Here is a 12511-nt window from a genome sequence, read left to right on the forward strand (position 1 = left end):
AATAGAACTCAGTCCTGACTTATAATGAAACTTGGTAATTAACTATATTTACTCTGTTAGTACTTTCATTAAAAACAAATTTTTTAGTTAAATTGTAGATCCAAGGTCCTCATTTACATGCCTGAGGTCCACAGTGGCAGCAAGTTTTCACTTCAACCAGTTTCTTAATTATAATCCATTTATTTACTCCTAAAGCTATATATTTTTGGGGCTTAATTTTCGTTATCTTGCCTGTTACAATTCAGAACCCTTAATTGCCTATTTTAGTTTTTAGCAACTGCATTAAAGTTTTAATTGTTGCCTGTTGTCTTAACCAGACTTTAGTTAGCAATGAAATGCATATAACCAGTAAACCAGCACCTTTCCAGCTTACATGCTTCCTTTTAAATTTGCATATGCACCATGAAGTATCTGTGTTACAGAAATGTTTAGAAATAAATGAGAGTTGAATTAGAAGGGCTCTTATGTTTAAGGGTGTACTCAGATTGGCAATTCGTTCCATGCCTGAGCATGTTTCCCTGCATGTAACCCTTGCAAAGTCTAGTTTGTTTGACTAGTGTGATCGCTCCATGCTTGGTCAAACATACCTTGCCCTCTCCCGCTTGGAACAGGTGGGCCTGAGCACGGTTTAGTAGCATTCAGGAACAGTGTGATTGCTAAACATGGCCAACACAGAAAAAGGACATGACCTCAATGATGCAATAAGTCAGTGCAATTCTCATTTCATTCAGTACCATTTGAGTTAAAAACAGGTCTTTATTTTTAACATAATTTGTCTCCATAAAAACCTTCTCGTATATGCAGCACGATTAACAGCACAATGCTGTGCTGCACATTCAGTAAATCTGTAAGAAGGTAGAGCATTATCCTGCCCTACTCAACTCAAAAAATAAAGCACAAAAAAAAAAGGAAAGTTGTTTTGATATGCTTGCTGTCATTCCATGTTCCAATCCTGTTTTGGCTTTACACAAAGTCGCATGGTCATGACAAAGCGGGGGACTAGAGGGACGGAACAAACGTGCATAGTGCAAGTACACCCTTAATCTGTTCTTGTCCTTAAAACCTATAGGTAATGTTCTCAGAGAAGGAAGCTCTAAAGTGCAGTTGAAGTTGTTCTTGTCTCAATTTAAGCACTAACAAGCCAAATACTTGGATACCAAGTTTCATTATCAGCAAAAACTGTCTTCTGTTTAGGAAACTAGTTGGATGGAAAACCTGTGACCACTGCTGCCCTCCAAAACTTTGATTGAGGACCACTGATTTATACAGTTCCGTTGCATCCATTTACTTATGTTTATGGTTTTCATTTTTTAATGTATTAAAGATCTGATAGTAAGTTGGCAGCAGAAGTTGAAAGGACTTGTTAGCATATTAAAATTATGGTCTCTAAGCAATACATAATCATTCATTCTGGTAATGCTAATAATGAATGATGTTTGCTTAAATACTAATTTCTATAGGTAGTAAGTGGGTAACTTTTTATTTTATTTTATTAAAGCTCGTAGGGTATGGAAAAACTACCTCCCTGCCATCAATGGTATCGTCTTCCTGGTTGACTGTGCAGACTTTGGCAGACTGGCTGAATCCAAAACAGAACTTGATGTAAGAAATGTAACTGACTGTACCTGCCTATATTTATTAAAAATTCTGTCAATGCATGGGGCTTCTTTAGTTTTGGCTTTCAAGACACCTTTTTATTGTAGCAGTTCTGTATTGCATTGGAAAAACCCAACATTCTTGTCTTGAATCTGTTATATTTACCTAAATTAGATTTTACCTGGTTAATTGTCTATGCTTATTTCAGTAGATTTACAAAAATGCAATTGAATTGAATTTTTTTTTAATCAGATTAGAGGTACCTCATACACTTTTAATGTTTGGTGTGATTGGACTTTTAAGTGTTAATGCAGTAAAATAAAGTTAAATTCATTACAGGCACTAATGACAGATGAAACAATTGGAAATGTGCCTATCCTCATCCTTGGTAATAAGATTGATAGACAAGATGCCATCAGTGAAGAGAAATTAAGGGAGCTTTTTGGGTTGTATGGACAGACCACAGGGAAGGTAAGAGTTTTTTTGTATTTGCCTAGTTTGCTGTATTAAAATATTTAAGCTGTGTTTCTTGGCTGCCACAGTTATGAATTCCTAAACTATTTGCAAAGCAAATTCTAATGTTAAAACCCTCTGTATTAGTTGCTGAATATATAGTTAAGATGCTTTAGGGCAGCGGTTCTCAAACTTTCGTATTTTGCGCCCCCCCTTTCCTGCCTGGAATAATTCCGCCCCCTGCATAATATAAGATAGATTAGAATAACCCATGATACAACTAACAAAGGTGTGATACTCGTGTGGTGTCACGGTGTCCTATCATTTTTACTTCCATAAGATTTGCATGTGTTTGGCTAACTTCAATGAAATATTTGCAATTAATTTTTTTTTTAAAGTGCTTTAATAACTATTAAAATGCCTTGTGGTTTTGGTAGTAATTCTAATTCCAAGAACAAAGAATAAATTATTTCATTTTTTTTATGTAAAGAAACGATTACATTGTTTCAATTTTTAAAAATCTTGTAAATGAGGACACCGAAGAAGTCAATCTGCGTGAGACGTATTTTCGTCCGACAAATATTATACCGCTGTTAGTTGTATCATGAAAATAATCCAATACGCAGTAAATTTAACTCAATTTGGCAATATTGGCTACGCTGCCAATGTGGTGCAGTCATGCTGTATTATCTCCTGATCTAATGTTTGTGACGGATATCGATACTTCTCGAACTTTCTGGATTGAAAATACGCGACTATAAAAGCAGCAGCAGCAGCGGCGCTGCTCGTCAGTCATTAGATCTATGCCTTAGAAATGTTTTATTTTTATTTTAGTTATAATGCATTCATTGTGATTATATGCTTGCAAATTTAAATTTGAAATAAAAATGTAAAAAATTAATTTTGATGTCTTGTTCATTTATTCGACGCCCCCCTTGTACAGCTTCAGCGCCACAGTTTGAGAACCGCTGCTTTAGTGATTCTATAAAATATAACACAACAGTCTCAGAGATTGACTTGAAGCTGTTCAATAACTGAATTTTCTTCTTGCATTTTAGTTTCAGAGGGTAAAGATCAAAAATTTTAATTGATGAAAACAGTTACAGGAGAAAAAAATGTTTTAGTTCCTGTATGACCACATAACAGTTTTTCATTTAATAAAACTAATGCACACAGCTATAAAAATTATAGTAATTCTTATGAAGTATGCAAGGTTAGTTTTGTGAAGTGAGGAATATTATACTTATTAGTTTGTCCTGCATTTATCCTTGAAGTATGTTAAATATTCCCATCCTGTTTAATAACATTATTCTTGGTTGTCAACATGATCATTTATCATTTATGTACTTCTCGAACCAAATTAGCTTTTGTAATGCTTCTGAGAAATTCTTTCAGTTTTAAGCTGTTTAAAAACGTTTGTGTATACTTGCTATTTGTAACACACATTTGTTCAGGTTATGATATGTGATTTCCTCCTTGTTCCTCTCCAGTGGTCATGTCCATAGCTGATTTCCACTAACCTATCATAATGATTTTCATGCCACAGGCCTTGTCCATTCAGCCTTGTCTTAATGAGAAATTGTAACTATATTGATGTCCGTGGCAGAATTTTAGCAATGTCTATTCTTTCTGTCTCAACTAACAATTTTTTCACCTTGTGAGTTGCTTTATCATGAAATAATTGCCGTGTGAGTAGTAAGTTTTTTGTTTTTTTTTTTAAATGGGATAGCCATTATGATCAGAAGAATGTGCTTAAATTAGGGTTTATCTTACATTAAACTCTAAATACAAAAAAGCTGTTTAATATTTAGTGTATGTAACACAGTCTGCAATTAATACTGTTCATGTCCTTCTGTATCACTCTAGTGAAATGAGTATTTTTTGCTAAAATTATATGAGTATTTGGTTCAATTGTTTACTCTTTAACTTTAAATATTCCCAGGTGCCATAAATGTAAATGACAATACTAAGTATTTTTTATATATATATATATATATTTATATTTTGGAAACGCAGTACAGGAATGTACTGTGAATATCGTAACATAAAAGTAATGATGTGTGCACCTTGGTTTTGGGCTTCACAGTATGTTCTGAGTTCATTTGATTCAAGCCTACCTCTTAACTACGTTTCAGTTCCACTGTTGTATAATCAGGATACATAGATATATAGTAGTCTGTATCCATTCATTTCTTTTCTAAGCATGAAGTGGAGCTGAAGCCAGGGAAAAAGTAGTCCTGGATGTAATACTGTTGAGAAAACGAAATTATACTCACATATACTTGGGCGGTTTTTGGACAGGAAGAAAATTGGTCCCTTGTGTAAACCTCCAGGTTATTTGCAGATATAATGCAGTAGGAAATCAGACTAGTAACCAAGAGCTTTTGGTGTGTATCTGGAATCATTTCTGAGATCTGCCTACAAAAGTTTCACAATGTACACTAAAATGCTCATTTTAGTCTAGCTAAAAAACAGTCTGACTTCACATGTGCCCTGCTGCAAGTATAATGCTCTTTAAAACTGCAAGGTGAAAAACATTGAGTTTGGAAAAAGAAGAGCACCAGTTAACTAAAGATTTTGATTTTTTTTTCTTTGTTTCATATAATTCCAGTGTACACTGATTCACATGTAACTTTTACAAAGCTTGTCTCTATCGCTGAGAACATAAGAAATTTGACAAAAGAGTGGATCATTCAAGTCATTCAAGCTTGTTTGTTTAGCTAATAACTAAGATGACCCAATATCTCACCTAGGTATTTCCTAAAGGTTGTCAGGGTTTTTGATTCAATTACATACCATAGTAGTTTGTTCCACATTACCACAGCTTGCTTCAGTCTTAAATGTACTTCCCATTAATTTACACTGAAGTGAAATGCTTTGTCATGATTGTGCAACCACTCTCTTGCTACTTACTTACACTGATAATACAGCATATGGATTTAGCCCTTTCAGGTGGAGAATGGGTAGTAGTCACATAAGGCCAGGTTTATCTAAAAAAGTAAGGTGGCTATACCGTATCTTTGAATCCATATAACATATCTTTTTCATGCTAGATTTCCCAATGTGAATGGGAGAATTTTCATGGAGCAGAAGGGGACGGTTAATAGTCTCACTACCTGCATTCCCCTGATTGACTACCACAAACACCCAAAACAAAAAAAGGGAATGTTTTTATCTGTTCTATTTTCATGTACTTAATATGGACTGCATCCTTAGCATCCCATAAAAGTTGTGCATGTGATCTTTCCCGTTCTGACTTTTGACTTTGAATTCCTCAGCTGTTGGAGAGACCACAGTGCATTCATTATTGTTTGTGTTGGTATTAAGTCTTGATGCTTCATCCAGGTTTCACCTTCCAATAGATGAATCCTAGTTTTCTACTAGGCCATATTCCTTAGTTTGTTTTTCTTGGAATGTTGGTTGTAGTGATGTTTTATTTCAGAGTCAACATTCCGAACACCTAGATCTTGCTCATGTTTAAAACTAGAATCCCCAAAGCTTACGAAAAAGTTGTAATGCCGGACCACCTTAAATTTCTTCATACCTCTTCATCAGCGTCTTTGTTTTGCAAATGTCAATCAGCGCAAGCAGCCTGCTGTCCCATCCCCCATCAAGGCAGATGAAATCAAGTCAGATGTAAAATTCTCAGAGCTCAAGTTTTTTTCTGGGTGTGAGGTGTCTGGAATTGTATAGGGTACATTAATATATCGTTATTTCGAATACATACATTTCAATGTTTGAAAGTGTTATGTCTTTTGAACATTTTTTTTCCAGTCTCTTCACGTTATGGTGCATGGTACTGAGAATGCAGACTGACTACTTTTTTTTAGGATCATACACTGACAGCCTGGCACTGCTAGATATTAACACTAGTGTGGAGAATTTCTTGCATACTGAAGTGACTTTAGCTGCAAGTGGAAGTTCTCATCCCACTTTATTTATGATGTCAAGCAGAGTTGTGTTGCGGTGCACCTGTCTTTTAGACAGCGAAAGCGACGTGAAGAAGTTGTCTGTTATGGTTCTGCCTTTGTCCAGAAACTGCTCCATAAGCTTTATGACCACAATCTCGGAAAGTCTTTCTCTTGTGGGACGACTAGGATCTTTTCCTAAATAAGGAGTAGCATTGCATATGTTCTTTGTCTTTCAGGGATTCTACAGTAGTGTTAATTGTTCATGAAGGATGGATTCACTTAGTCCATCACTATTTCCTTTAGTATCAACTCTCTCTCACACAGTCCTTCATTATGGTTTGTTTACGGTAGCAAGAGTTTCTACTGTCATCATTGTTGGAGACTGTCTATATATTGAATCATCTTTTGTAGACATCCTGCTAGAATGAAATTATGCACCCTACTGTGGCACATGAAGGGGGCAAGTCCTGGCACAAGTTAACTAGGAGTGGAGAACTCTTCCAAAGAGTGGTGTTCTTTCACACTAGAAGTTCACTAATAGCTTGATTCTCGATTTTGTCATTTGTGGTATACATTTTGACTTGGTACCGAAACAAGAAACATTTACTAAATAAAAATACTACAGATTTCATATTCTGTGATATATCCTTGTTAAACAAATTAATTGGTAAACCACAATTTTAATGTCAAGATTGTAGTTTTATTTGTTTTATGTACTTTAAAGCATTCAACAAAGCTTTTCTGTACTTTCGGAGAGAGGCTGTTTTATACACACTACTACGGTGGTGGAATTCATGCTTGAGAAGATTAGGAAAGCCGATTCCCATGGAGCAATATTACTAGTATTAGTGAAAGGGTGTTGTACCATGTTAGCCATTATAACTAGTGAATGTAACATCTTGCCTGAAGAAGGGGCCTGAGTTGCCTCGAAAGCCTGCATATTGTAATCTTTTTAGTTAGCCAATAAAAGGTGTCATTTTGCTTGACTTTTCACTAGTATTAGTGAAGAAATGTTAACATGACAGTGTAATCGTCTGTGATTCAAATATTCTGCAATTAGACTTGTATTATAATTGAGAGTTTTTTAAACTGTAATTAAGTTTGTTTATACTTTTTTATTTAAAAATGTAATTTTTTTTAATTTGAGAAATTTCTCTTTATGTAGTCAGATGTCATTCTAAGTTTGTTAAAAAAAAAATTAAAAAAAAGTCATTTTTAGTATTTTTTTTACCCAATATATTTTTCAGTTTTACTGTACAATAGTGCTTTTCATAGCAGCAGGTCTTTATTCCAATCAGCTTCACAATCAACACAGCCATTCTTACTTTTCACTGATCTAAGTTCAAGATTTTGTGAATTTCATAATCAGTAATTTTCTTTCCCATAGCTTTCAATGCTTATGTTTCTTTTGGCATTGTAATGAGCAGTTCAGACATCACCGAAAGCTGAAGAGTAGCATTTATTTCACTGCCATTTTCACTTGTGTATTTTTTGGAAAAAGAGCAGATAATATGGTGTATATAGTACTGAAGCACAGTGGCTTAAATTATTCATAAGTCTTGACTTTCTGCACACTTTATTGTGTTGTAGATTAATTTTAAACTGGTAAATTTGCCATTTTTACTTAAAGTGGACTTTCAATATCCCGTAATGACAAAGTTAAAAAAAAAATTCAGAAATGTTTGCAAATTTATGGAAAATGAAAAGCTCAAATTTCTCATTCATATAAGTATGTAAAACCTTAATTCAGCACTTCGTAGGAGCATCTTTGGCAACAGTTACAGCTTCTGGGCTTTTTGGGGAAGTTTGAACAAGGTTTCCACACCTGGATTTAGGCAGTTTATCCCATTTTTCTGGTAGAACCTCAAGTTCTGATCATTTCTTTCAGTGGTGAATGAAGTAAATTGAAAAGATAATAGAAAACAATATTCTTATTCTGAAATTCAAATGGTAAAATTAAGTACAGCTCACTAAATATCAATTAAAATCGAGAATAATGCTCTGATTGTGAGTATGGTTAGAGTTAAAATCTGTAGCCATAGGATAACCCTAGACTGAATTGTGCTATAGTGTGTATATTTTGTTTTCTGTATATTGCCTCGTGCCAGTGTAGTCTTTGCAGCGTATTTTGCTTTCCTTAGTAATAATGCACTAAGTCATATATAGCAGGTTAAAATTAAAGTTAAATCATATCTTATAGAATGATGTTTTAAAGCAAAGAGAATCTAAAGACTTTGCATGTTCCATGGATATCGTATTTATTAAGTTTAGTTTATAATTTAACACTAATCAGTATTAACACATTTTGAAACAGCGTAATATAAATAATGAAATTTTATTCAATTTGTTTTTATTTTTTTTCTCCACAGGGTAATGTTCCAATGAAAGAACTGAATACAAGACCACTAGAAGTCTTTATGTGCAGTGTCCTGAAGAGGCAAGGCTATGGAGAAGGCTTTCGCTGGCTGGCGCAGTATATTGACTGAAGTGCAAATCCTAGAGTCCGAGCTGGAGGCAATTTCACCATATTCGATCCCATGTCTGATTAAAAGAAAAAAATTCTGCCTGAACTATCAAAACAGTGTCCAACTTGAATCCAATAGACTGTTATTGGTTGACCATTTGGTTATAAACTTTCACATTTTTCCTAGGCAAATAATATAGCATCACATATGCTAAAACATTTTAAATCTGCACCTGGAGAGGAAGGGGGAATATATTCCCCCGCCCAGTTTTGCTGAGCATTAGTATGTGTGAACTTGACAATGTGTTAAATCTGTAATCTGTTAAATTTCTTTCGGCATAATTGAATTTTTGTTTCATCCCCGTCCCCACCCGTTTCCTTCAACATAATCTGTCTCCATTTTGAAGAGTGCAAGTGAACACGTATTTGAATGCATCTGAATGGACTTTTTAACAGGAACGACTACAGACATGTGACTAGTATTTAATGATTGTCATGATAAATTTTTATGTTTTTTTTTTTTGAATATTTGGTTCAATAAACCTAGAATATGTATCCACCTATATTCTGCTATTTAAAAACACTTTTTTGTTGTAACTCTTCTTACTAGGAAATGCCTTAAACTTGAAATCAAAGAGGAAGGTGTTTTAAATAATACTCTGTACTATTTAAAGAATTTTTAAAAAATCACACACATACATGATAACATGGAGGAGAACCTTACCAGTTAATGGTGATGGTGAAATGTCAGATTTATGGTTCATCTACGCTTGACTGAAATGTATATTTTGTTATATTTTCATGCTTGGGCTGAAGAATGTAAAAAAAATGAAGACTAGTAAGGTATTTATAGCAAGTATATCACTGCCTTTAAAAATTAATTGGGAAAATGGCAGTTAGAGTATTGGGGTTTATTTTAGATACCCATAATGCAGAGATAAGGTCTCTTACCGTAAAGTGTGCAGATGGTCTGTGACAAATTTAAAATGGGTGGTATAGCATTCTAACTGAAAAGACTACACTGTTGGAGAGCTCTGTTAACACAAAATAAGTATTTTAATAGCAGTCATGCACTCTTTTACATTAATGGCATTCAATCATACTGTATGCTGTTGGCATCCAAGTAAATTTAAAAGCTCCAAGCTGCAGTAATCCTTCTGTTTTGAGTTGAAAAAGCTGTCATGTTGACTCTGCAGAAGAGAATGCTTTGCTGTACTTTTCAAATGCTTTTAAAGATTTGTGGAGGTAAGAGATACACCACAAGCAGCTGTTCAGATAAGTATATTTCATTGAGGAAAAAAACGTAGTATAGAAAAGAAGAGTTGAATTCCATTTTTCTTTATTGTGCAGGGCAATTTGATTTCAGTTGAGGTTTATTTTTCCAGAAGCCATGTAAAATTTCAAGTTGAGATTAACTAAGAACCACATCTGAAAAATCATCTACAGTAGTGAAAAACGTTTTGAATAGTGCCATATGTGGTATATTTTATTAACTGTAACGTATAGTCGACAATCTGGTTATTGTAATTTTAATCAATTTAAAATGCTTTAATTTTAGTTAGTTTAGTACTTCTTTCTTTTTCCCTTTCAGCCCTGAATTTTTAACATTTACTAAATATGCTAACCTTTGTAGAACTGGTATGAGGTTAAAAGGTAACTGACAGGTTTTGATGAAAAATATATCTTTTGTTGGTTTGTGAAGTAGTAAGCAAACAGTTTTAATAATTCTAATTGCCTTTAGACATTTATTCAAAAATAATTACAGGATAAGGCTGAAAACTTGTCTTGCTTGCTTTTTGAAATTCATAATTTACTAGCCTGACATTCTCTGCTGTGATTAAATACATACCTGATGGAGTGCTTTACGTTTTATCTGTGTTTTAGGTTACGGTTATTGAACACTGTTTTTATTTCATAACATGAAGAAAAACAAATTAATGTATCCCACATATACAAATGTTTTTAAATGAGTCATACTCATTAAAACTTAAGATTTAGAATGTGATTGTATGTGCTTTTTCGTATTGCCAAAGGTATCTAAATTTAATTCTTTTTTTTTTTTTTTTTTTAAAAAGAACACCATGCAAGCAAACCCACCACCATCTCTGAAACAACTGAAAGTGAGCAGAGCTTTTTAAATTTCGAGTAAAGGTTTTAAATTCTAACAGTTATTAACACAGTTTTCTAATTTTTCTTTACTACGGGCTTGTGATTTGCCTGGCTCTGTGCTGAATTATTGGCTGTTAATATTATTTACGCCCTGTGTTGGCTGGGATTGGCTCCAGCAGACCCCCCGTTACCCTGTAGTTAGGATACAGTGGGTTGGATAATGGATGGATGGATAATTTCAGTTGATTATAATAGTAGTTTGTATAAAAATACAATTAGCCTATGTATTCCTTTTTTGCAGAAGGTACATATTTTTGCATGTCTTTTATACATCAGTGTTCAAATTCAATCTCATTTGTTTTTGTGGGTCCAGGACAGCGAATAATGAAATTTTACAGTTTAATATGTGTATGTAACCTTTATTCACTCCTCAGTTTTAGCCTTTAAAACATTTGTCACTTTTTATTGTGATTAATTACTGCATTCATTTTTTAATTAAAAATAGCTCTTTGGTTCTAGTACGTTTTTTTCAGTGATAGTACTACCTTAAGACCCCTAAAAAGGATACAGAATGTTTCAAAAAATGGTGAGATCAATGATAAACCAGATCACTGTATATAATACTAAATTGTTTCACTTTAATACATTGTTTTTCAAGTTTATAAATTTAAGTCCCTATTTTAACACCCCACTCCCAAGTGTTGTAGGGTTTAATATACCATTTAAAGTTTAACCATGTATTTACACAGCATGCATTTTATTTCTGATAAACACGTAATGACATTTTAAAACCATTAGTTAATAAGACTAGAGATTTCCTTTTACTGTTGGCAGTATTAGTAAATGAATTGATGCACACATGGAACATGAATTTGAATGTTTTGTGTGTTTGGATGCACTTTTTTTTGTTTTTTTTAGCTTAATTTTCTAATGGAACGGCCTACCAGATCATCAAAAATTATTAGTGCGGGGACATGTTGCTTAAATTCTTATTGGTAAGGATAGAGCATCAAAATGGGCACAACATGAAGCTGAACAATAAGGACACCAAAAATGTAGCTTCTGTACTTGCAAAGGGCCACACAGTCTGGTGTCATGGTAAACACAATGTGTGAAGAGTTCAGAACTTCCTTTTATTAGGAGAAAACCGCAATCTGCTTACCTGATGATGGTGCTGATTTACTGAAGCTTTGTGTTCCTTTCTTGTTGTGTTCCTATGTGACCCTGAGTTTTTGCAAGTTAATATGCTGATACACCCCATAGTATGGTAGTCATGCAGTAAAAATGAGTTTTTCTTTGGACAAGTGGAGTTGTGTGTGTGTGTGTGTTTTTTTTTTTTGTCATTTTAGTATCCCCTTATTTTAGTCAAATGCATATACTAGATATGGTTTTAGAAAAGGCATGTCATCAGAGTATTTTTAATTGTTCTGAGTAGCACAGACTGTAGTATTTCATCCCTGAGTTGCCACAGTAATTGAACTTTTAATCAGTTAATTTGCTGTTAACTGTTTTCTGTATATGTGCAAGCAAAAAACATGCACTGCAGAGGGAATTAGTTTCACTATGTGCCAACAATTGGAACTCCTCCAAGTATTTTAATTTTTTAAAGATGATGGATTTTTTTTTTTTTAAAATTGGTCTTTTAAAATTGAAGCTATAGTCAGAATCTCCATATATAAAATTGATTTAGTTTTCTCAAGTGTGTTTTCGTGCCAAGTGTATATATTTCATTAATCTACAACTAATTTTAAATTTAGAGTACAGTGCTACTCTAATTTGATTGAATGCTGCTTTTATGGTTTTTACTAAGAGTTTAGCAAGTAGATTTGTTTTTTAATGCTTATTTTTAGTAATGAATTAAGGCAATAAGCTCTGTCAGGAGGATTCATCTTATTTGAGTGTTCAGTTTAACAGCTACTTGAAACGATACAAAAGTAAACGAAACCTCCATGTAAGCATGAAAAAACACTTTTATTGA

General features: G+C 33.7%; 1 protein-coding gene across 1 annotated transcript in view; it reads left to right on the forward strand.

The window, feature by feature from the left end:
* LOC120542781 (GTP-binding protein SAR1a) overlaps positions 1–10936 on the forward strand; it is a 31469-nt gene extending 20533 nt beyond the window's left edge. Inside the window, exons 5-7 of the mRNA XM_039775432.1 lie at positions 1499–1602; positions 1936–2067; positions 8330–10936. Of these exons, the coding sequence (XP_039631366.1) occupies positions 1499–1602; positions 1936–2067; positions 8330–8446 (353 nt within the window). The 3' untranslated portion in view covers positions 8447–10936. The remainder of the gene's footprint in view (positions 1–1498; positions 1603–1935; positions 2068–8329) is intronic.
* The last annotated feature ends 1575 nt before the right edge of the window (positions 10937–12511 follow it).

This window comes from Polypterus senegalus, chromosome 13 (assembly GCF_016835505.1).
Source record: "Polypterus senegalus isolate Bchr_013 chromosome 13, ASM1683550v1, whole genome shotgun sequence".
NCBI lineage: Eukaryota > Metazoa > Chordata > Cladistia > Polypteriformes > Polypteridae > Polypterus > Polypterus senegalus.